This window comes from Macaca fascicularis, chromosome 1 (genome assembly GCF_037993035.2).
Source record: "Macaca fascicularis isolate 582-1 chromosome 1, T2T-MFA8v1.1".
Taxonomy (NCBI): Eukaryota; Metazoa; Chordata; class Mammalia; order Primates; family Cercopithecidae; genus Macaca; species Macaca fascicularis.
In genome coordinates this window covers 68,141,910-68,168,013 of record NC_088375.1, presented here as the reverse complement: position 1 = coordinate 68,168,013, position 26,104 = coordinate 68,141,910, and the positions used below count along the sequence as shown (strand labels likewise).

General features: G+C 41.4%; 1 protein-coding gene across 15 annotated transcripts in view; it reads right to left on the bottom strand.

Annotated features, from left to right (window-relative positions):
* The window catches only part of HHAT (hedgehog acyltransferase), a 348,264-nt gene that overhangs the window by 316,791 nt on the left and 5,369 nt on the right, over positions 1-26,104 (bottom strand). For 14 of the 15 annotated variants that reach the window (XR_012432735.1, XR_012432736.1, XM_065541220.2 and 11 more), the window contains one exon: positions 10,146-10,279. The exons of the other annotated variant lie outside the window; for it this stretch is intronic. Coding sequence is in view for 11 of the 14 variants with exons in the window: in XM_065541220.2 (XP_065397292.1) it covers positions 10,146-10,236 (91 nt within the window). In the remaining 3 variants the exon portion in view is untranslated. Of the gene's footprint in view, positions 1-10,145; positions 10,280-26,104 lie in introns of those variants that run through there. 15 annotated transcript variants of the gene reach the window in all.

Sequence of the window (26,104 nt, the reverse complement as noted above, 5' to 3'; positions counted from 1 at the left end):
TGCAAATCAATGGGAAACACAATTTCATTTATGAAAATGTCATTAATATGCAACTCTTCAGGATCATAGCTACTTCATAAAAGAAGATGTGCCTGGTCTCTGTAAAATCAGAAGGTTCTAGGGTAGCTGCTTTTCATTAGAAAATAATTTTCACAGGCCAGGCATAGTGGTTCATGCCTATAATCCCGGGACTTTGGGATTTGGCTTGAGGCCAGGGGTTCAAGACTAGCCTGGGCAACATAGAAAGATCCTATCACCAAAAAAAAAAAAAAAATAGCCAAGCAAGTGTGCAAGTGTGGTAATGTGTGCCTGTAGTCCTAGCTACTTAGGAGGCTGAAGTTGGAGGATCACTTGAGCCCAGGTGCTTGAGTTTGCAGTGAGCTAGGATCGAGCCACTACACTCCAGCCTGAGCAACAGAATGAGACACTGTCTCAAAAACAGTAATAATGAAATAGAAAAATATGAATTGTTCAAACTGACTTAAGAATGAAAGCATACAAATAACCCTGAAAAGTACTGAAAAGTTTTCAATGAATAAACTCCCAAAGAGACTTCATGCCTAGACATACTTAGAAGTGAATAACATCAGACACTGATGCAGACATTTCATAAACTACCTTAACAGTACCATAATATTTTTTAAAATGGAATCATCTCCAGTTGTTTTATAAAGCTAACAGAATATCAAGATTGAAATTGGGGATGAGACAAAACAAAATTACAGGCCAACCACTCTCACTTAGAAATCCATATTTTTTTTAACCCTAGGGGGAAAAGTATGTTTAAAAATACCATGGCCATGGTAGGTTTGTAGTAGGATTGAATTCGTATGGTTTGCCTTTGGAAAACTGATGACTTTAAAATGTATCAATAGGTCAAAAAAGGAATAGGTACTTTAAAAACAAATAAAATTAAACACTTATTGCCAATTTAAAGGGGCTAGGATTCCTTAACATGAGTTTTTAAAAACAAGTAAAGCTTGTTCAAGCTTTCACTATACAGAGATTTCCATTAAAGTCAGAATTAAAACAGGATAACATTCAACTGTTGTATTGTTCTAGATGTCCTAGCAAAGCAAAAACAAATGAAGCAAAACTACCATCATCATCTGCAGATGGTATTATCTAAATACAAGAACAAGGAAAATCAAATGAGCCAATGGAACATAAGAGAATTCAATAAATTGCTAAAATATAAAATAGATAAACCAAAATAAATACCTTTTGTGTAGATCAGAAATAATCAGCTAGGAAATTTGGAAAATATCCCAATCGCAAAAGGAGAAAGGAAAAGACTCAGAAATAATCCTAAGTTTCAGCAGGATCTATTTTGAAGAAGACCACAAACCTTCATTAAGGGAAGTGATTAAAGATTTTGAATAAGCAAAGAAAAAAATATATTATTGGATAGAAAGACACATTATAAAAATATCAATTATTTACAAATTAATTTATAAGTTTATTACAATTCTAACTAAAACCCTAATGATTTTTTGAAAGTAGCCAATTTCAAATATATATCTGGAAGAATAAGCCAGTAAGAATAGCCTAAGAAAGATCTGAAAACAAAGAACCAATGACTAATAACTTACTCCAGATACTTAAGCATTTTATAAATCAAGGATAATTAAAACAGCACAGCATTGATGTAAGAATTGATTGAGAAGTCAATTAAACAGAATATAATAATTTAATATGTGAGGCCAGGCAACCTGGCTCATGTCTGTAATCTCAGCACTTTGGGAGGCAGAGGCAGGAAGATTGCTTGAGTCCAGGAGTTTGAGACCAGTCTCAGCAACATACATCTTGTCTCTATTTTTGTAAAATAAAAAATAAAAATAAACTTTAAATTTTAACAAAAGAATTCAGTATATGACCAAGATTCCATCATAATTATCAGAATCACCAGTAATCCCAGCACTTTAGGAGGCCGAGGAGTTTGAGACCAGCCTGACCACCATGGTAAAAACCCGTCTTTACTAAAAATACAAAAATTAGCAGGGTGTGGTGGTGCACACGTGTAATCCCAGCTACTCGGGAAGCAGAGGCATGAGAATTGCTTGGACCCAGGAGGCAGAGGTAACAGCGAGTAGAGATCGTGCCACTGTACTCCAGGCTGGGTAACAGAGCAAGACTCTGTCTCAAAAAAAAGACACAATGTTTAGTTACCTATTTGTGAAAAAATATCACATCATATACTAAATACACTTGAGATGGATTGAAGAGCATTCAACTTGCTGGGAGTAGTACAGAAAAATGGATCTCCTCCTTTGGAAGCGTGAATTGGCACAGCCTTCCTGAGAGCAGCCTGGGTACATCTATTAAGCACCTGAAAAATGGTTGTGTGGTTTTACTCTATAATTCCTCTTCTAGAAATCCTTCTGAGAAAAACAATCAACAATCCAAACACATTCTTTACAAAGTAAATGAGATAAGCATTCAACTCATGACACTGAAATAAAAAGGAACAGACCAAACCTAAAGAAACAATAAGGAAGGAAATAATGAGATAAGGGCAAAAATCAATGAGTTAGAAAACAAAAAGAAATGACTGAGAAAATAAAGCCAAATGATGAAAAGATTAATAAGATTTCTGGCACCACTGATGAAAGAAAAAAAAATAGAAGGGAGGAAGAAACGGAAAGAGGAAATGAAGAGAGTGAAGATGATGCAGATAAAATATAAAATAATGAAACCACAAAAAAATTTTAAAAGTTAAGAGCCACAATATACTAATCAAACTGAAAACCTACATAAAGTATATAGATCCCTAGAAAGCTGTAAAATGTCAAAATGGGTACAAGAAGAAATAAAACATTTAAATAAGAACCAATAGGTGGTAAACTGAAATAGTCAAAGACTTCCCCTCCCAGGTGCTTTCTTTAAAAAAAAAAACAAAAACAAAACAGGTGAATTCCTTCTATCACCAGGATTTTCAATGATGGGAATTCAATAGTTTTTATTCTGAATATTGCATTAAATTGATATGGCCAGAAAAATATATGGCATTCTTTTAGGCAGAGGCATCAATTCGTTCAAGGCCTATCACACAAGCCTTCTGATGCATGGCACATTGCATTTTCACATTAAATGTAAACAGAGAGGGGCTGGGCGTGGTGGCTCATGCCTGTAATCCCAGCACTTAGAGAGGCTGGGAGGAGTGGATTACCTGAGGTTAGAAATTTGAGACCAGCCTGGCTAACATGGTGAAACCCTGTCTCCACTAAAAATACAAAAATTAGCCAGGTGTGGTGGCATGCACCTGTAGTCACAGCTACTAGGGAGGCTGAGACAGGAGAATTACTTGAACCCAGGAGGCAGAAGTTACAGTGAGCCGAGATTGTGCCACTGCACTCCAGCTTGGGTGACAGAGCAAGACTATCTCAAAAAAAAAAAAGAAAAAAGTAAACAGATAAAAAGTTTTATGTCTACTAAGCCATAAGGCACCAACCTAATGCAATAGCTGTGTATTAGCCACAGTACTGCAGAGCACCAGGGGCGAGGTCAGCCAGCATAGCAGATCACTGTCACCACCCCAAATATTTCCATGTGACTTCAAGATACTCTAATTTGGTAGAGTTGCAAGGAAGAAGGGGTATTCTATTGAGTCCCTGCTATGGATTTGCTGAGAGATTCCATTTGACTAAAACTGTTAAAATCAGTCTGCTGTCCCCAACCACATGACAACCCCACTACTGCTGATAGAGACAGCCGTGAATGAGATGCCTGCTCTGTGCCCAAGGAGAGTAGCCATGCAGATGCCCACCAGAGACATTTCACTTAACAAATACACTTGGAGCCCCTAGTCTATTCTAGGCAGCACATTTGCTCCAGACACGAATGCCCTAAAAAAGTTCACAGTAGAGACAATTTTTCCAGTGACCCACTTCTACAATGTGGGTAAGTAGCACTTTTTCCTGAATTAGAAAGTGAGATATGGAACCAAGAAGGCTCAACACTGCACCAGTTAAACATACTTAAGCATGGCACGGGGATCTGGCTCCTGTGAGCTAAACTGGCAAAAGCATTTGAGGAATATATTTCTTGGGAATGTCGGCACTGACAATAAAAGGAAAGGCATTAAGGATTTAGGAAGCTTCAGGCTAGGGAGTGGTCAGCATAACGCACAGCATGACAGCATCTGGACAGGTTAAGGTGCAGAAAAGTTTTGTACTATCTACAAAGGGACCCCTTGCCCCATTCCCAGAAGCTACCACAACATAAGAAGTAGAGTTGTAGAGTCCTAGGTTTAAGCTTCAGCTCTATTAGTTATTAGATACATGACCTTGGACAAGTAATACTTTTGAGCCTCAGTGATTCATGTGGGTAAAGAAGTATAACACCCATTATAGAAGAGAAACTCCAGGAGGTGGCTGCCATCAGACTCTTCTCTTCCTCCATATGCTGCTCCACCTGTAAAAAGGTGTAGTCTTTCCTCCCCTTCAATCTGGACTGGCCCTGTGATTTGCTTTGACCAATAAATGAGGCAGAAGTGACCTGCATAACTTCCCAGGTGGCACGTGCAACAGCTGGAACCCAGCTGCCCCGTTATAAATGTAAGAAATGTAAGCCACATGAAGCCATTTAGAGAGAACCATAGTACTCCACTTGACAGTCCCCAGCTGAGCTCCCAGCTGACAGCCAGCACCAACTGCCAGCCATGTGAGTGAGCCACCCTGGATGAGTGAGCCCAATCGAGCCACCAGATGACTGCAGCCCCAGCTGACAATACAGGAAACAGGAGAAAGGCCAGCTGAGTCCAGTCCAGGTATATTAAAGTCAAAATCTCACAGAACACAAAAAATCAATGTAATCCAACACATCAACAAGCTAAAGAAGAATAAAATGATCAAGAAATGCAGAAAGAGCACTTGACAAAAACCAGCATCTGTTGTGTTGGTTAGTGCTATGTGTCAACTTGACCAGGCCAGGGAATGCCCAGATTAAATACTATTTCTAGGTGCCTGTGAGGGTGTTTCTTGAGGAGTTAAGCATTTGAATCAGATACAGTAGGTTGCCCTCTTTAATGCGGGTGGGCACCATCCAATCCATTGAGGGTCTAAATAGAACAAAAGGAGGAGGAAGGAAGAATTCACTCTTGTTTCTGGCTACTGCTTGAGCTAGATCATCTCGGTTCATCTTCTCCTGCCCTCAGACTGGGATTTACATCCTAGGCTGCTCCAGTTCTCAGGCCTTTGGACTTGAACTGAATGGCACCACTGGCTTTCGCAGGTCTACAGCTTGCAGACAGAAGATCATGAAACTTCCCAGCCTCTATAATTGTGTGGGCCAATTCCTTGTAATAAATCTTTTATAGCTATATGTAGCTGTTGATTCTATTTCCCTGGAGAACCCTAACTAATACAGTCGTTCATAACAAAAGCTCTCAGAAAACTAGGAATAGAGGGGAACTTCCTTAACTAGATAGATGAAAAGCATCTATAAAAAACCCACAGCTAACGTCATACTTAATGGTGAGAAACTAGAAGTTTTCCCAGTTAAATTAGGAATAAGGCAAGGATATTCCTCTCATCTCCCTTTTTCAAGATTCTACTGGAAATCCTAATTAAGGCAACAACAACAAAGAAAAGGTATATAAGATTGAGAAGGAAGAAATAAAATCATCTTTGCAGACACCATGATTACCTATGTAGAAAATCTGAAAGAACTGACAGAAAAACTCCTGGAATTAATAAGCAATAACAACAAGATTGCAGGATTTAAGGTAACTATACCAAAGTCAATTTCTTACCTATATATCAGCAATGAAATAAATAGAATTTGAAATTTAAAACAACACCATTTACATTGTCACCCAAAAAATGAAATACTACTGAGCTATAAATCTAACAAAATATATATAAGATCTATATCAGGAAAACAATAAAACTCTCATGAAAGAAATCAAGTAACTAAATAAATGGGGAGATAGTCCATGTTCATGGCTAGGAAGACGCAATATTGTCAAGATGTCAGTTCTTCCCAACTTGATCTATAGATTCAATGCAACCCCAGTGAAAATCCTGGCAAATTCCATTGTCTGCATATACTGCAATTTATTAATCCATTTGCCTGCTTAATGACATCCTGGTTGCTTCCAATTTTTAGCAATTATTAATAAAGCTGCTATAAACATCTTTATTTTATAATTAAAATTATTTTGTAGATGTCAACAAACTGACTTTAAAGTTTATACAGACAGGCAAAAGACCCAGAATAGACAACACAAGTAACAGTCAGAAGACTGACACTATCCAACTTCAAGACTTACTGTAAAGCTACAGTAATCAAGACATTATGGTATTGGTGTAAGAACAGACAAATATATCAATAGAACATAATAGAGAGCCCAGAAATAAACCCAGATAAATATAGCTAACTGAATTTTGACAAAGGAGCAAAGGCAAAACAATGAGGAAAAGATAGTCTTTTCAACAAATGGTGCTGAACAACTGGACATCTACCTGCAAAAAAATCAGTCTAAACACAGACTTTACACCCTTTACAAAAATTAACTCAAAATGAATCATAGGCCTAAATATAAAATGTAAAATTATAAACTTCTAGAGGATAACATAAGAGAAAATCTAGATGATGTTGGGTAGGGTGATGACTTTTTAGATCTAAGACCAAAGGCACAATCCTTAAAAAAAAAATTGATAAGCTAGACTTCATTAAAATTTCAAAATTTCTGTTTTTCTAAAGACACTGTCAAGACAATGAGACAAGCCATACACTAGGAGAAACTATTTGCAAAAGACATATCAACCCAATTTAACAATGGGCAAAAGAACCAGACAGACACCTTACCAAAGATACACAGATGGCAAACAGGCATATAAAAAGATGCTCCACATCGTATGTCCTTAGGAAAATGCAAATGCATTTCCTTACAGAAAAACAATGAGATACTACTACATACCTATTAGAATGGACAACATCCTGAACTGTGACAATACCAGTTGCTGGCAAGATGCAGAGAACAGAAACTCTGATTCACTGCTGACAGGAATACAAAAGGCACAGGCACTTTGGAAGACAGTTTGGCAGTTTCTTACAAAAATTAACATATTCTTACTATATGATCCAGCAATTGCACTCCTTGGTATTTATCCAAAGGAGGTAAAAACTTATGTCCATTCAAAACCTATGCATGATCTTTATAGCAGCTTTATTTGTAATTGCCAAAACTTGGAAAAAACCAAGATGTCCTTCAGCAGGCGAGTGGATTAATAAACTGTGGTTTTTTTCTAGACCACAAATTATTTAGCAGTAAAAAGATAGGAGCTATCAAGCCATAAAAAGACACTGAGAAGCCTTAAATGCTTATTACTAAGTTAAAAAAAAAAAAAAAAAAAAAAAAAAAAAAAAAAAGTCAATCTGAAAAGGCTACATTTTGTATGATTCGAAGAAAAGGCAAACATATGACATTCTAGAAAAGGTAAAACTATGGCCACAGTAAAAAGAGTAGGAGCTACCAGGGGTTGGGGCAGGGGGAGGGAAGGATAAGTAGCCGAAGCACAGAAGAGTTTTAGGGCAGTGAAACTGCTCTATATGATACTACAATGGTGGATATGGGTCATTACACATTTCTTAAAACCTAAAGAACGTACACCACCAAGAGTGAACCCTATTGTAAAGTATGGACTTTGGGCGATAATGATATGTCAGTGTAGGTTCATCAATTGTAACAAACGTACCCCTCCAGTGCTGGACGCTGCTAGTTGGCGAGGCTGTGTGTGTATAGGAGCATGGGGTATTATGGGAGCTCTCTGTACTATCTGCTCAATTTTGCTGTGAACCAAAAACTGCTTTTCTTGTTGTTCTGTTTTTGAAACATGGTCTTGCTGTGTTGTCCAGGCTGGTCTTAAGCTCTTGAGTTGAAGTGATCCTACTGCCTCAGCCTCCCAAGTAACTGGGACTACAGGAGTGCACCACCATGCCTGGCTTTAAAACGACTTTTAAAAAATAAAGTATATTCAAAACGGGAGGTAGGGGGAATCTCACAGAACAGTGAGAGATCATAAAAGGTGGTTGTTTCTTTAAAACACAAAGCTTCAGGATAGCTTGTTGTGCAGAAATAGGTAATGAAGATACCCTTCTATGGAGGAGACTGCCAATGGACTGCTCATGTCCCTTCTTGCTTTCTCTACAATAGAATCCGTGTGCTTTGGCTGGATAAATGGCCTCCCAACCAGAGATTACATTTCCTAGCTCCCCTCTCAGTGAATGTGGTCACAGGACTAGGTTCTGGTGAGTAGTACTTGAATAGATATGATATAAGCCACTTTCAAGTCAAGTTCTGAAAGGGAGAGAGCCTGTCCTCCCCTTCCCTTCCATCCTTCCTGCTGATCAAAGAGCAAACTTGACAACAAGAGCTAGAGCAGCTACCTTACAAAAGGTGGGACATGTTGAAGACAGCAGGGGAACATGGGAGAAGGAACCAGGGTCTCTGATGCTAGCTAGACACCACACTAGCTGTGAACTACAGTTACTCTGGAGGCTAAGTTTCTGCAGCCAAGCTTGTTTTCTAAATATCCTATCTCATAGGGCTGCGCTAAAGATCAAGTGAGACAAGGTACATGAAGTATCTAACACGGAGCCTGACACAGAGCAGGTTAGTTCCTCTTCATAAGCTCTGAGAGCTCAGAGGCTCCAGCAAGAGAATGCAGCCACTTCGACAGCCTTGCCCAAAGAACCCTGCTCATCTCCTTTAGATGGTCATTTCCTGCAACCAAGTCCGTGGCTATGAATGGGACACATTCAGAATGCAGAGGAAGATCAACCCTGGTGATCCATAGAGTAGCAGATGCTGAAGGCAGAGCATTCTCAACTGTACTTCCCAAAACCTACCTTTGTCATTTTAAATGACTGCACTACTTTCAATATGCCGTCCTGTCTTCAAGATAAGGTCCACACTCCTTGGCCAAATATACAACCCATGTCTTTCACAACCTATCCCTGCTCTTTGATCTAAGCTCAACTCTTTCACTCCCCATCACACTCTGCACTCTAGTCCTGATGAGTGGTTTGTAGTTCCCTGATGATGGTAAGCTATCTCCAACATCATTTGCCTGCAAACTTAACTCTGTTCAGAGTTCCTCTGCTCACTTCTCTACTTGGCTGACTCTTGCTCTTCTTAAGACAAGGCTCAGTAATCACTATCACCTCAAGGACACTCTCGCTACCTATGGCAGAGACTGCTCAAGGACCCTCCAAAATTCTTTCTCTTTCTTCCATAACATGAGAAGTTTTAGGCTGGGTGCAGTGGCTCACACCTGTAATCCTAGCACTTTGGGAGGCTGAGGCAGGAGGATCACCTGAGGTCAGGAGTTCGAGACCAGCCTGGCCAACATGGTGAAACCACATCTCTACTAAAAATACAAAAATTAGCCAGGCGTGGCGGTGGGCACCTGTAATCCCAGCGGCTGAGCTGGGACAATTGCTTGAATCCAGGAGGCAGAGGTTGCAGTCAGCCGAGATCGTGCCATTGCACTCCAGCCTGGGTGACAAGAGTGAAACTAGGTCTCAAAAAAAAAAAAAAAAAAAAGTAGTTTTAGGTAGCACATAGCCACCAAGCTAATGACTATTTCCCAACCTCCCAGCTGTGCCCGTGGGACTCAGTGCTGGCCAATTGGGCGTGAGCAGGAGTGACTAGTGCTCCCTGCCAAACTGCCACTAAAATAAAGGAGGGCCCCCATTCTCCTTCGTATGGGCAGGGATGTGACCTGATGATGATTTATCTCCAGCACTCAGACAAAGGCAACACACTAAAAATGACAGAACAAGAAGATAAAACGAGCCCGGGTCTCATATGTCTGAGAGGAGTAATGATGAAAGAGAAATTTAAGAGTTTTACTTTGAATTCTGAATGCAAATCCCCTCCATGGCCTTCAATAGCCTTTGAATCAAACCCACCAATTATAGAAGACAAGCCACAGCATCACCTAAAAGACCAAGGATTAGGGTAGAAAACTTAATGGACTCAGGTCACTGATTCAAACTATCCAAGACAGGGGGAAGCAAATCAAGGCCCACATCATCCGACACTATTGGATCATCTTCTTGAATCTTCCACCTCTGCTCCTTTTTTTTGACAGGAGTTTCCTTGTTTGATAGAAGGTCAGAAAAGCTTGGGGCCTTACCTCTGGAGACTTTGTAAACTTCATAGAAGGAATAGAAGTGGAAGCCTAGTGAGGCAAGTAGGTAAAGTGCCAGTTCCCATCGGGGCAGCATGGCTCCTAGGCACGAAGATTCCCAATGCCCACGCTGAGAGTTTCTGAGAAAGAGACAAAACATTAAGCCATGAACATGGCACTAGAGAACAGCATCTTAACATCAATTCAGTTAGTTCACACTCCCTGAGACCATCACTATTCGAGGTGATACAGACATAACCCCAATAAAGCCTCCTCCTCCCTGTGACCTTACTCCCTCCTGCATCCAACAAACACATGCACGCGCACACCCACACATACACCACACACACGCATCCTGCCTGTCAAAGGGGTCAGGTCTTTTCCTAGGGGTTCCCACAGCCTCCCATCAGAGTATACATCAGACAGTTCTCTACTCATTGCATAATATACTTGTCTCTTCTGTGGAGTGAACCTCAGATAGCAGGGACCATGATCGCTGACTCCCCAGCCCCTAGCGCAGTGCCTGGAATGTAGCAAGAAGGGACTACCATGTGCTTTGTGAATAATAAATGGCTTCAAAAAGTCTGAAAAGCACAAACAATATCCAAACCTCTAAGCCAACAGGCTCACCATCCTTGTTGTCCCTTTCAAGTATCATACTATAGGCCAAGCATGGTGGCTCATGCCTGTAATCCCAACACTTTGGGAGGCCAAGATGGATCACTTGAGGCCAGGAGTTCAAGACCAGCCTGGGCAAAATAGCCAGATCCCATCTCTAAAAAATATAATAAAAACTTAAAATCAGCGGGGCACGGTGGCACACACCTGTTACCCCATCACTTTGGGAGGCCAAGGCAGGTGGATCACTTGAGGCCAGGAGTTTGAGACCAGCCTGGCTAACACAGCAAAACCTGTCTCCACTAAAAATACAAGAATTACCCAGGCGTGGTGGCGCTTGCCTGTAATCCCAGCTACTCAGGAGGTTGAGGCAGGAAAATCACTTGAATCCAAGAGGCTGAGGTTGCAGTGAGCCAAGATTGTGCCACTGCACTCCAGCCTGGGTGACAGAGTGAGACCTTGCCTCAAAAAATATATATAAGAAATCAAGTACCATCCTGCAGTTGATTATCAGAATGGAATACTATAAACCTCTCTGTCTGCCATGCATCTACGCACTTTATTTATGTATTTTTGGAGACAGGGTCTATGTTGCCCAGGCTGATCTTGATTTCCTGGTCTCCTCAGCCTCCTGAGTAGCTGGGGTTATAGGCACAAGCCACTGTGCCAGGCCTCATCCATACATTTCTTAAAGGGCAGTTAATGACATAACCACAGGCATCTGTGACAGACACTGCTTGTTACCCACTGCCCCTCACTACCCCTTTTCAGAATTCAGTCTCTCTTCTCACACAGCAATTAAAATTTCCTCCGGACACCAACACTACACTGTAGCTAAGTGTGGACACCTGAATAGCTCCATTCAAAAGGATGTGAGTGAAGGGACATGGCTGTGGCCATCTCTTTCTTTCCCTCCCTTTCCTGTTGAACAGAATTGGAACAGCCACCATGGATGAAGAGGTGAAAGCCACGTGGACAAGACAGAGGCCTCTCAGCCCCCAAATCCATGTACTACCCCCAACCCCCAAAGTGCCCCAGACTACTTAGATCTAGACTGTTACAGGAGAAAGAAATGCATTTCTAGGTTGTTGAAGCCTCTCCTATTCTAGATCTCTCCATCATGGTAGCCATGACTATATTCTAAGTAATAGAGAAGGTACAGGAAAGTTAGATCCTAAAATTCAGCAAATTAAATGATTCCAAATGTTCCAACTAACAGAGTTCACTAAATTTAAACCCATTTATGGCCTTTACTGCTTTACTTAAACCTCTCAAATATGTCTCATTGTGGATGCCAAACTAAGAGCAAAATTTTAAGCCGCACCCCCCTCCCCAACCCCACCAACTACTTCTAACATGTGACAGTAATGCCAAAACCCAGAATTCACACATTATCTCATTTTGTTTTCACAACAGCCTGGTGAAGTAGGTGGAAGTGGAACAGGGGAGGTAGGCATTTTATAGATGACAAATGTGATGAGGTCACAGAGCCAGAAATAACTGAGCCAGAGCAGAAAAGCAAATACTGCATGATCTCACTTATATGTGAAATCTAAAAAAAGTCAAACTCACAGAAGTGGTGGTTGCCAGGGGCTGGGGGGAAGGGGGAAAATGCTGGTTAAAAGATGTTGGACAGGATGAATAAATTCTGAGGATCTATCATACAGCATGGTGATTATAGTTAACAATAATGTATTATAGTCTTAAAAAGTGCTAAGAGTAGACCGTAAATGTTCTCATCATAAAATGATAAGCAGGTAAGGTGATGGGTATGTTAATTACCTTGATTTAATCATCTCACAATGTATAGCTAGACATCACATTGTACACCATAAATATGCACAATTTTTGTCTAAATAAATGAGTAAACAAATAAGTAAATAACTGAGCCAAGGCTCAAAGCCAAGTCTTTGGACCCAGGCCCCTGCCCGTCCACTCTGCCATGGCCAATCCCATTAATGCCAGTGTACAGTGACTCAGACTTAGAGCCTGACTCAGAATCTGCCACACACAAACTCCTTTCTTCAGGCCACTGGGAGACAGAGGAGGAAGGGAAATAAACTTCAGCTTTGATAAACCATGATTTCAGAAATAAGCGGTCTTGCACCCAGAGTGCCCCATTTCATTACCTAAAAGTCACCCAGAAAGTTTGGTCTGGACTTTTCCTGCAACCTAAGAGATCCGGAAGCAGTCATTCATGCTTTAAAACACATGCCTAAACCCTAGTATTTCAATAACACGTTCTCAAGTTCCTTACTATTTTTCAGAACTACTTCTAGCTTTATCCATTTCTACTCACAATTTATTTTTAAATACTTTCATCTTCAGAATAACAAGACTCCTTTCTGGAGCTTTTCCGGAATTTGATAGGCTTCCCCTTAGTGGGAAGGTAATTTTAACTTCTTGGTTTATAATTTAATGTCTCGCCTGTCAAAAGATGTTGGTATTACATCGGATGACCTCTTTGCCTCATGAAGAATCTGATTAACAAAAAGCTGATCTTCTAAAAGGATTGAAATTTGAACACAAATGATCTTGTAGACTAAATGAAAGTTTTAGAAGGCTTGCCATTAGATGCTCTTCAGGGACATTCTATCTGAGACAATTCTCCTGCATTAAGGATTTAATCCTCAGGGAACTAGAAAATTCGGTTTAATAATTTTTCATTTTGGTGCTTTTTTTCTTCTTCCTGGAGACAGGGTCTTGCTCTGTTGCCCAAGCAGGAGTGCAGTGGCATGATCTCAGCTCGCTGCAGCCTCAACTTCCCAGGCTCAAGTGATTCTCCTGCCTCAGCCTCCTGAGTAGCTGGGATTACAGGCACGCACCACAACGCCAGGCTAGTTTTTTTGTTGCCCAGGTTGGTCTCAAACTGCTGAGCTCAGGAGATCTGCCCACCATGGCCTCCCAAAGTGCTGGGATTACAGGCGTGAGCCACTGCACTCAGCTTAGTGCTGCTCTTAGCTGGATTGTACAATGAGTCCTTATTTAACATCACTAGTAGGGTCTTGGAAATTGTAACTTTAAGCAAAACAATGTATAATGCAACTAATTTTACCACAGGCTAATTGATATAAACAAAAGGTAAGTTCCTACTGCATATTTCTGGTCACAAAAACACCAAACATCTAAAGACCAAAACACTTCTAATAGTTAACACTGAAATAAACATGAATAAACATGAGCTATACATACACTTAAAGATTAATAAGCACAGGTAAGATCATTATTTACCCAAGTTTGATGAATCAGCAAGTGATGGCAGTTGTACTGGTGGTGGGTGAAACCAAGGAATAAAATGTTTGCAAAGCAAAAATTATAATGAGCACCTCCTGCCACCATGCAGTTCAAAACATTTACAATTAGGGTGGGCTCACTGAGAGCTTCCATACTACATTTTTTTGTCATGCATTTGTATGATTATCATAGACTTTACAAATTTTTATTAGGTAATTTTTATGCATTCATTTTTCACCCCACTTGTTCCAATTTAGGGTCTCTGGTAGCTGGAGCCCATTCCAGCAGCTCAGGCCGCAAGGAAGGAACCAACCCCGGACAGGATGCCATCTCAGCGCAGAACCCACTCATACTCACACCCCCACACTCATTACCAAACACAGGTTCAGCTGCTCACTACTTGCAAAACAAATTAGCAAGATAGAGGTATGGTAGAAAGAAAGTGACTTGATTACAGACCAAAGCTAGCAATGGGCAAGACGGTCTAGACTCTTGCCTTAATGGAACCACTTCAAATTTCCAAGTGAAGTGCAAAGGCTTAAGAAGGGGAAGGCAGGCTGGGCGCGGTGGCTCACGCCTGTAATCCCAGCACTTTGGGAGGCCGAGGCAGGCAGATCACAAAGTCAGGAGATCAAGACCATCCTGGCTAACACGGTGAAACCCCATCTCTACTAAACATACAAAAAATTAGCCGGGCATGGTGGCGGGCGCCTGTTGTCCCAGCTACTCGGGAGGCTGTGGCAGGAGAATGGCGTGAACCTGGGAGGCGGAGCTTGCAGTGAGCCGAGATCAGGCCACTGCACTCTAGCCTGGGCGACAGAGCAAGACTCCGTCTCAAAAAAATAAAATAAATAAAATAAAAATACATAAATAAAAAAGAAGGGGAAGGAAGTTGTGGCATGGGGTGAGGCTGTGCAGGCCCGCATGACTTGTTCCGATGACTCATCTTGAATTGTTGCTCCATCTTGTGAATGGGCTGGCATCATCTGGGGCTCAGCTGGGTTGTAAATTGACTGTAGCCTTGAAGCCATCTCCTGGTAGGGGAGATTTTCACAGGTGTCTGTGCTGTATCAAGGTCTAGTCTCTGGAACCTCGACTTCAGGCTGAAGGAGCCTAAAGACCCGACTGAAAGCAGATAACAGTGGCCCCAAAGGCTCCCCAAAACAGGAGGCAATTGCAGGGATTCCTAGGAATGTCTGGCTTTTGTTGAATTTGAATTCCAAATTTGGGGTTGACGGCTAAGCCAATTTATGAGGCCTTTAAAAAGGACTAGATTCAGAGCCCCCAACCTTGGACAGATGAACATCAACAGGCATTCGATGCCATCACAGAAAAACTTAATAGGGTGCTCAGTTACACTCACACACTGGGACCATTTAGACACTCCAATTCACCTAATGGGCACAGCTTTGGGACGTGGGAGGAAACCGAGTAGCCAGAGAAAACCCCTGCAGACATAGCCAGAATGTGCAAACTCCACAGACAGTGGCCCCAGCACAAACTCCATTTTCTTCTATTCAGTGGTATAAGGAAACAATAACAGTTTCAATAATGCTACATGTTTTGTAGACATATGCACAAAGATACACAGTAGCAGCAAAACAGCAGGTAACGAAGCAGCAAAACTAGCTGACCCCTCACCCCCAAAATTTAGGGATTGAACCAAATAGTCTCCACCTGACAGCACAGTGATAAATTCTGGCACCAAACCCACCTGTGGGGTCGGGGGAGGAAGGGTGGGCAGGTGCGGGGGGAGTCCCAGGCTCTGTCATTCATTGGTTGAGGAAACTTGGGTAAATAATGGCCTCCCAAATGTTTTCTCATAGGGTTGTTGAGGGGTTAAATGTAAAATGCTTAGCCCAGGGCCTGGCAGTGAATAAGCACTCAACAAACATCAGCAGTTACTAGTGAATTTCATTCATCAGGAGCCCACCTAGCCCAGACCCTGATTTTCCCCCTGAATCAAAGAAATCTGGCTGACCTTCCAAGGGTGTGCCCATCCTACCTGCATCTGGACCTCTTTCAGGAGGTTGGCATCCCCAGGGCTTTCGTTAATGTCTCCTTCCTCTTCTGACGCCCAATCCAAGGCCACCCTGGACAGCAAGCAAACTATCCCTGGGGGCCACCTGCAAGCTTTCAGCCCAGCCCAGTGCCTCTTCCTCACCACCTACCTCTCTGCTACCCTCAAGGGAACGATGGGCATTCCACTTTCATTTTCACCACTCTCCATTACACGAATGCCACCTCAAAACACCACCACCGCACAGACACTCCCCCACCCTCCTTAACAGACCTTTCTTCCTCACCTCTCTTTTCAACTCTTGCCTGTAGCTGACTGCCATAGTTACTACTTGAGACTGTCACTACGACAGTCACTGTTACCACTTGAGATCGTCATTACAACAGTTACTACTGTTACTACTTGAGACCATCATTAGGAGACTAAAGGAAGGAGGATGAAGGCAGAAATGAAAACTTAAAACAAAAGTAACTATTTTAAAGGAAGGGGCCGGGGAAGAAGAGAGCTCCCTGCTTCTAGTGAGCAAAAGCAGCAACCTCCAGCTTCTACAGCCCTTTGTTTTTATTGGGTAGAAAGAGCAGGGAGGAGGAGGTAACGACTGGTCAGCTGCTTGATTGATCACAGGTTCACATTATTGCTAACAGGCTTCAGATTTGCCTAATCACAAGAAACACTGTGCCTGGGTGGTGACTGTCCCCAGCATTCCTTCTGGGAGGCAGACACAGTTTGTCAGTTTGCCAACAACCTGCTTTCATGAGAAACAGTTTGCTGTTTACTCATATAGCTTCCAGTGGTATACTAAGTTGATCACGACCCTCATTCTTTCAGCCTTCAACACTTGCCCACTTATCTCAGGAAAATTATTTCCCTACTTTGTTTTCCCTGTTTATTTCAGCTGTGCAGCCAGAAAGTAAATCAGAGTAGATATCTCTTAAGGGATTTATGACACAATGAAAAGGAAAAGGAAAAAGAAAAGGAAAGCTGTATATTTGGGAATATGACTGGAACCTTTTTAAAATGTCCAGGCCCTTAGAGGTTCCCAAAAAGTCTCTCAGAAAATTATCAAGTGTCCATTTCTCATGCTCTAAACAAGCATGTCCCTCTTTAGGCAGAGCTATCTGAAATCAAGGAGATTCTTACTAAAATGTGTAACTGATGCTTCTTTTCTGTTTTCATGCAGTCAGTCCTGCACCAATATTATCAGCTAAGTGGGTAGCTGTGAGATAGCCTAGAAAAGTCATCACCACTTACAGCATCATTTCTATAGAAAACAGCCAATCTATAGTGACATAGCCTGTGTTTAAGTAGCAGTCTACCTGATTAATCTACATAAATGAGATTGCACTATTGATACGTAAGAGTGATTGGGTTGTTGGGATGTGTGATGGTGAGATGTGCCTACGAACACTTTCCCAGTTTGGGAATACTGGTCAGAACTGTAAAGAAGAGAAAGTGTGGATGGTTCAGGGAAGGGAGAACAGGAGCCAAGTGGTAAGGAGTCTTAAAACATACGATTTCACGTTTAGATTTTATTTCCTGCAGAACCTCAGGCTTGCAAGCCAGTACATAAAATTATTCGAACGAAGCTCTACAAAGCAGCGCCTTGATGCTGTGGTAGACCCAAGAGGCAGGGAGGTGGATGATTTAGGCCCTTAGTGAAAGTGGAGAGAGTGCTGGAACCAAGCCACACAGACGGGGAAAAATTAAGTTGTCCCTGGCATCAAACTAGTCCAGAAGTTGGTAGGGGGGAAAAAAGAGGAAGATAAAGAAGATAAAACAGCAACTCCAAAGCTGTAAGACAACAGGATCTCGAAGTTAAATGTTGAAAAGAGTGAGAATTTCGAGGCAAGTGAGGACACAGCGACAGAACATGCCTTTAATATTAGACATTAAAGGAAATCATAGCAAAGGTTTCCCTAGAATCAGACGGAAGGAATTCAGACTGGAGTAATAGGGAGCTTTCTCCACCTGCAAATTGGGTACAAACACCCCAAAGTTGAATATTTCAAAAAATATATTTATCTGGGAATTATAGAACTCAAGAGGGCCACAGAATAAAATCTGAGCTGTAAAATGGCAAGAATCTCTCAGCTAACAGAGCTTTTTCTATACTGGAGCTACTTACATTTGCATTTACTTTGGAATTACCCTCCACCTGCTTTCAAAGTTGCCATCTACTCTGATCCTCACAGGAGGGCTAAGCTTTTAGAGCCCTTTCAGGAATCAGAATCCTGCTTGGGAAGAAGCAGCGATCTGCCCATGGACAGAGAAGCCAGCAATGAAGCAAAAATTAGAACCAAAATTCCCAACCCCCGCTGTCATACAGGCAGAAATCCGGTTCCTTGATCTTGGAAGAAAAGCACAGCTCACCTTGCCAAACCCTGAAACATACATAAACATAATGGCTGCAAGATGGTTTTCCCCCAGCAACTTCCAATATCATTCAAAAGTACTTTAGCTTTAATTCTGATGCAGGCAACTAATGGATTCCAACACTTCCATTTTAAATTTTTTCTGCTTTTAAATCTTGATATCAAGCACTAAATGGGCTATAACCCAATATTCACACGCACCAGAGGACTTTAATAAGACAGCTCTCATCATTAAGCTAACAATCCCCCCACACCAGCATCACCATCGTCACTTCTACTGACTAACTGCTTAATGTCCTAAACGAAGATTTCCCTCTACTGAGTTTTCTTATGCTTTAGTAATAGCTGTACTATAACAAGTACTATTTACGGATTTCCTATGCTGAAAAGGCACTTTACAAGCATTATCTCACTTAATCTTCATAACAACCCTTTGAGGTTGGTGCTTCTGATAACCTCACTTAACACAAGAGGAAACCAAGGCCCAGAAAGGATAAAGAAACCTGCCCCAAATCACATAGCTGGTAGGTGGCAAAGCTTAAATTCATACCCACTGAGTCTAACTGCAGAGCCTTCCCTCAGCCACCTCACTATTCTTAGAGTGTACTGGATTCATTTTCCAAAATCTATAATGAAATCAATCCATTAGGAAAGCCAGAAGGTAATATAAGTGGTCTAAGTGTAATAGAATTTTTAAACGTTATGCATAACATTAGACACTCTCTATGATGAAAAAAATTTTAAATCAATGAAATGTAATCAAAATACACATGAAACATCTAACTCACGTACATTCCTTAAAAGATTTACTGAAAAAGGCAAACTAAACCAAACCGATCTACCTTGTAAGTAAGAGGGGAAAGTTAGCAGTTATGCAGAGATAAGAGTAAAATTGAAATAGGTCTAAATTCAGGAACAAATGAGCACTCTGGAAACCACAAGTAATAAAAGTGAAAGAAGCACATGCCCACTGAAATGACAATGGCTTTAAAGAAAATGAAATAGTAGTGCAATATTCTAGCATATTCGGAAAAAGTGGTATGACACTTTTGCCTTTTCCAGAGTCCAATTTTCATGAAACGGAACCCCATTTTATAGACTCTAAATTACATGATTTTCTCCAAGAAAACCACCAAGTCCAGATTCCCATATCACAATTCTCTCCAAACCCGACTTCAGTCTTTTTTTTTTCTCCTTTTCTGAGACACAGTCTTGCTCTGTCCCCCAGGCTGAAGTGCGCTGGCATGATTCCAGCTCGCTGCAACCTCCACTTCCTGGGCTCAAGCAATTCTCATGCCTCAGACTGCTGAGTAGCTGGGATTACAGGCGCACACCACCACGCCCTGCTAAGTTTTCTGTTTTTAGTAGAGATGGGGTTTTGCCATGTTGCCCAGGCTGGTCTTGAACTCCTGGCCTCGAGTGATCCTCCCGCCTCAGCCTCCCAAACTGCTGGAATTACAGGTGTGAGCCACCGTGCCCGGTCCCCACATAAGAGTCTTATAAAGACTCTTATCCTTCAACACACATAATACTAAGAGGAAATACTTCTCCAAACCCAGAAAGGTTTCACCAACACAGAAGAATGACTAGATAGACTGAAAGAGGTCCACTGGACTGGGGAAAATGTCTAATTACAGAATAGTTTAAAATACCCACTACTTCCAAATCCACACCAACATATTATGTATCAGTTATGTATTGCTGCATAAGAAACCATCACAACATGTAGTTCCTTACAACAATAAACATTTATTCTTTTTAAGGATTTTGTGGGATGTCAGTCTAGATAGTTCTGTTCATGTCCCTCCTGGGGTCACTCATGTGACTTCTGTCATCACACAACTCCACTGGGGCTGGAGGGGGCCATGATGACCTCATGCACACGTCTGGCATTTGGCGCCAGCTCACACAAGGCCCCTCCCTTCTCCTCCAGGCCAGGGCTCCTCCTCTGGTAGGCTAGACTCGGCTTTTTCACAGCAGTGGGGCTTCAGGGTACCAAAAGAACAGAGGCAAGAGGTGCAACATCCCTTAAGGACCAGGCTCCAGAGTTCACAGAACACTTTATTGGTCAAAGCAAGTCCAAAACCCAGCCTGGATTCAAGGAGGAGAAAACAGACCATACTTCTTTATGGGAGGAGCAGCAAGGGTACCTTAAAAAGGGGTGAGGACACATCTATCACACCAGGTATATTATAAATAGTTACTCATCAATAAAATCTGGAAAATTAGTTGAAAAGATACCTTTCACAATGGATCTTTATTACATAAAATGTCACAAAGGTTGTTCCCTCCCTTCTTATATATGTAGTGAAAAAAATTAATTTTTTTCAAAATCAGTGGGATCTCTGTTGCCATTTGGTCTCATCTCCAGCCAGTTTGGGGAATTCTTTTTATAATAGCCTACTTGACCATTTCCAGTAACATTACAAGGCGGAGAAACACTGTTCCTAAGCAGCTGTTGCTTTTGTTGTTGTTTTTGTTTTGAGACAGGGTCTCACTCTGTCACCCAGGCTGGAATGCAGTGGCATGATCACAGCTCACTGCAGCTCCAAACTCCTGGGCTCAAGCGATACTCCTGCCTCAGCCTCCCAGGTGCACACCACTATGCCTGGCTAGCAGTTCTGATTGTTGTGTTTTCCCTTGAAATCTACCCCTGTATTTCTAAAACATACAGATTTCTAAAAAATACAGGGGTGGACTTCCTCTGCCACTAGTCCTCTCCTACCTTCTGGAACTAAAGGCATGGAGACAGCACAGTGTGATATGGTTTCAGTGATGGCTCTGGAGTCAGAATGCCAAAGATTGAATCCCAGCTTTGCTGCTTCATGCTTGTGTGACCTAGGACAAGGTGCATAACCTCTCTGAGCCTCAGTTTCCTTATCTGTAAAATACAGTAATAGCGAACCTCAGAAGATTGATGTGAGGATTAAGTTAATTTATAAAATGATAAAACAGTGCCTTAGGCATAGTAAACTCTGAAATGCTTATTTGTTGTTTTTAATGCTATTACTGTTGAGTATGCTAAAAAGGCTTTTTTATTCTTTCCAATAATACTCCTTCAAATATTTATAGATAACTAATGCCATCTACTCCATCTAAACCCTCTTCCAGACTAACATCTATGATTCCTTCAACCATTACTTCAATGACTTGGTTCCAGGTTCCTTTCTGAAACAAGGTCTCACTCTCTGTTGTTCAGGCTGGAATGCAGTGGCACAATCTTGGCTCACTGCAGTCTCAACTTCCCAGTCTCAAGCAATCCTTCCATCTCAGCCTCCCAAGTAGCCAGGACTATAGACAAAAGCCACCACACCCATTTTTTTTTTTTTTTTTTAAGAAATGGGGGGGGGGTGTCTCACTATGTTGCCCAGGCTGGTCTTGAACTCCCAGGCTCAAGTGATCTTCCCACCTATTCCTGCCAAAGTGCTGGGATTACAAGCATGAGCCACTATGCCTGTCCCCAGATCCTCTGCCTTACTGTCAGTTGTCTCTGTATAATACATGTACCTAAACCTGAACCCAAAGCTTCAGTTGTGTCAGTGGGAGGACAAGTCCATCACTTCTCTTCTTTCAGAAACTGCACTCAAATAATGAAATCTTAGACCCATGTCTCCATTCAACAAATACGAATGAACTTCTACTGACAACTAGGAACTGTGCTCTTTGTGAAGACAAAATATAAAGACCCCCTCTGTGGGGTCCACCAAAGATGGGTCCCCTAGAAGTGTCCATGTCCTGATCCCTGGAACTGTGAATATGTTGCCTTACACAGCAAAAGGGACTTTGCCGATGTGATTAAGGATCTTTTGATTGAGAGGTTAGCCTGGATTATCTGGGTGGGCCCGAGGTAATCACAAGGTTCCTTTTAGGAAGGAGGCGGAAGGGTCAGAGACAGAGAGGAAGTGTGAGGTGATGATGGAGGCAGAGGTTAGAGTGGTGTGCTTGGAAGATGGAGGAAGGGCTCCCGGATGAAGGAATCTAAGAGGCATCTAGAGGCTGGAAAAGGCAACGACAGCAAAAAGATTCTTCCCTAGAACCTCCAGAAGAAATGAACCCTGCTGTCATATTTTGGACTTCTGACATCCAGAACCATAAGGTAATAAATGTCTGTTGTTTTAAGCCACTGAATTTGTGTTAATTTAGTACAGGTGTAATAGGAAACTCACATGCCACCCCTGCCCTCAGTTAGTTCATGGCCTTATGGGAGGAAAGTACCTAACTGAAAGGATTTATAGAAAAGATTGTTTTTTAATCCACTGGTCATGAACTTTTAAAACTTAAATTGGAAGAAAAATTTTTTAATCCAGTGGTCATAAACTTTCAAAACTTAAATTGGAAGAAAATTAAATCTGAAAACAAAATTTTCTACTTAATACTCCCTTAGCTTTTATTTCCACCTCACACTGGTATCAATCTTATAATCAAACATAACTCTAAGTCTTTTTATATGAAATTCCCTTAAGCCAGATCTCTGCCATTAAAGATTGGCAAAAGGGAGTCAATTTTATAAGTCCCTAATTCAAAAAAAGCTACTGATGCGATATTACATTCTTTCCCCCTGAAAATTCTCAACCTATTTTAAACCTTTTTAATCAGCAAGGCTCGTGCCCACCACATCTTACACTCCCCAGCCTGGGAGCATCAGAATGAACCTAACTTTTTACAAGGTTTTAAGTAAACTTTATTAAAATATACTTAAATGAAGAAAAAACCTTAAGACTTCCTTTTTACTATTTTTTATTTTTTTCTTAAACAGGGTCTCACTCTGTCACCCAGACTACAGTGCATGGCATGATCATAGCTCATTGCAGCCTCAAATTCCTGGGCTCAAGAGTGGTCCTCCTGCCTTAGCTTCAGGAGTAGCTGGGATTGCAGGCTCACATCACCACACCCTGCTATTTTTTTGGTCTTCTTTTGTTTAGAGACAGGATCTTGCTATGTTGGCCAGGCTGATTTCAAACTCCTGACCTCAAGTGATCCTCCCTCCTCAGCCTCCCAAAGTGCTGGGATTACAGGAATGAGCCACCATGCCCAGCCCTTAGGGCTTTCGAGAAGTGGAAAGCCTTATGTAATTACCAAGTAATTATCACTGAGATAAAAATTGCATGCCAGGCCAGAGGTAGTGGCTCACATCTGTAATTTTAGCACTTTGAAAGGAGGAGATGGGCAGATTGCTTGAGCCCAGGGGTTCAAGACCAGCCTGGGCAACATGGCAAGACCCCATCTCTAAACAAAAACAAAAACAAAAAACAAAATCAGCCAGGCATGGTGGCTCATGCCTATAGTCCCAGCTACTCAGGTGGGCTGAGGTGATAGGATCACTTGAGCCCAGGAGAGGGAGGTTGCAGTGAGCTGAGATCACACCACTGCACTCCAGCCTGGGTGACAGAGCGAGATCCTGTCTCAAAAAAGTGAAAGAACGCCTCTGAAGCCCCTTCTGCCCTTTCCTAGTCACTAACTCCATCAAAGGTGACCACTAGCCTGACTTCTACCACCATGGTTTATTTAGTTGTCTGTTTTTGAACTTCACATGAATGGAATCACATTGCACTTACTCTTTTACATCTATCTTAGTTTTGTTCAGCTTTGTGTCACAAGATTCATCCATGTTATGTGAGGCAATAATTGGTTCATTCTTATTACTGTACAAATTAGTGCTTTTTGTATCCTATTCAAAAAACTTGTCCCTGGGTCATAAAGATATTTTACTTAGCTTTCTTCCAGGTGCTTTGTTTTAGCATTCACATTTAGGTATATGATGTTATCTTAATTTTTGTATATGAGATGAGGTACATAATCTAGCTTCATTTTGTCTATGTAGATAGCGAATCGACCCAGTGTCATTTACTGAGAAGACCATCTTCTCTCCACTGCCCTGCAGTGTTGCCTCTGTCATAAATCAACAGACCACAGATGTATAAGCCTGTTTATGGATTCTCTGCTCAGTTCCATAATCTGTGTAGTTTTATGCAATACCACATTGACATGACTAAATACTGATCTAGTAGCTTAGGTCCTCCAATTTTGCTCTTAAGACTGTCTGGAATTTCCAAATAAATTTTACAATCAGCTTATCACCTATTTTTGAAGAAAAAAATTTGCCAGGATTTTGATTGGGATTAGCCCAAATCTATAGATTTGCAGAGCAATACCATACCCTCTGTTATTTTAAATCTAATTTATCTCAATGCTCCAGCTTGCAAGGAGGTTTTTTTTTTTTTCTTTTTAATCATGAATGGGTGCTGAATTGTATCAAATAATTTTTCTCCTTTACTTCATGTATGGAGTTAAATTGCATTTGTTGACTTTTCTAGTGTTAGCCAAAGTTTACATTCCTGAAATAAATCTAACTTGGTCATGATTTATTATCCTTTTTATAGATTGCTAGATTTGACTTACCATTATTTAAGACTTATGTGTCTGTCTGTATGAGCATTTGGTCTATAATTTTCTTGTCATATCCTTATCAATTTTTAGTAACAAGATTGTGCTGGCCTCATAAATGAAACTGGAAAGTGGTTCCTCTTTAATTTTCTTAAATGTTTGGAAGTTTCACTAGTAAAGCCATCTGGGCCTGAAAATTTTGCTGTGGAAAGGTTTTTAACTACAAATTCAATGTCTTTGGTAGATATAGGACTACTCTTTTTTCTAGCTTTTGTCTTCAGTAATACATTTTATTGGAAAAAACTTGTCAATTTCATCTGAATTTTCAAATGTATTACCATGAAATTGTTCATAACATCTTAAGAGCTTCTGTCTGTGGTATATGTGATTGTAGTTCATCTTTCCTCCCTGACACTAATAACATCATCTACCACTAAGGTTAATTTCTACTCGCCAAAAAAAAAAAAAAAAGACAGGTAGGGTGTATACATGACACACATCGACTATTTCAGGAATATTCTCCAACTGTATTACCCACAGAAGGAGCAGAGCAGGTAGATTATATAAACAATCCAGCAATGCTCTCTCAAAAGCTTTCATCAAACAGAAACAACTGTGAACCCGGGCTAAGGGGAACACTAACTGAAGGAGAAGGAAACTGCTATCAGTAATGCGCTAACAGGCCAGGTGTGGTGGCTCATGCCTGTAATCCCACCATTTTGGGAGGCTGAGGTGGGCAGATCACTTGAGCCTAGGAGTTTGAGACCAGCCTCGGCAACATGCCGAAATCCCTTCTCTACTAAAAATACAAAAATTAGCCAGGAATGGTGTTGCACGCCAGTAGTCCCAGCTGCTCGGCAGGCTGAGGTGGGAGCCTGGGAAGTTGAGGCTGCAGTGAGCTGTGATCCAGCTTGGGAAACAGAGCAAGACCATTTCTCAAAAAAAAAAAAAAAAAAAAAAAAAAAAAAGTGATACTCTAAGGTGGCCAGCAAGTACTTAGATGAAAACAACCACTAAGTAGGGTTGTATGTAACCCAGGATCCCCAGCCCTCCACTCCCAAGGTGTCCATAGAGAGAATTCAGCGGGATATGAGCTCAAATATCTCTATTTTCATGAATTTCTGGTTGAAAATTAGCATTTCATTGGATTATAGATGTGGACAACAAATCACAGTAGTAAGAGCAGTTCCGGCCAGATATGTTGGAATTACGCCTGTAATTCCAACACACTGGGAGGCCGAGGTGGGCAGATCACTTCAGGTCAGGAGTTCAAGACCAGCCTGGCCAACATGACGAAACCTTGTCTCTACTAAAACTACAAACTTAGCCTGACATGT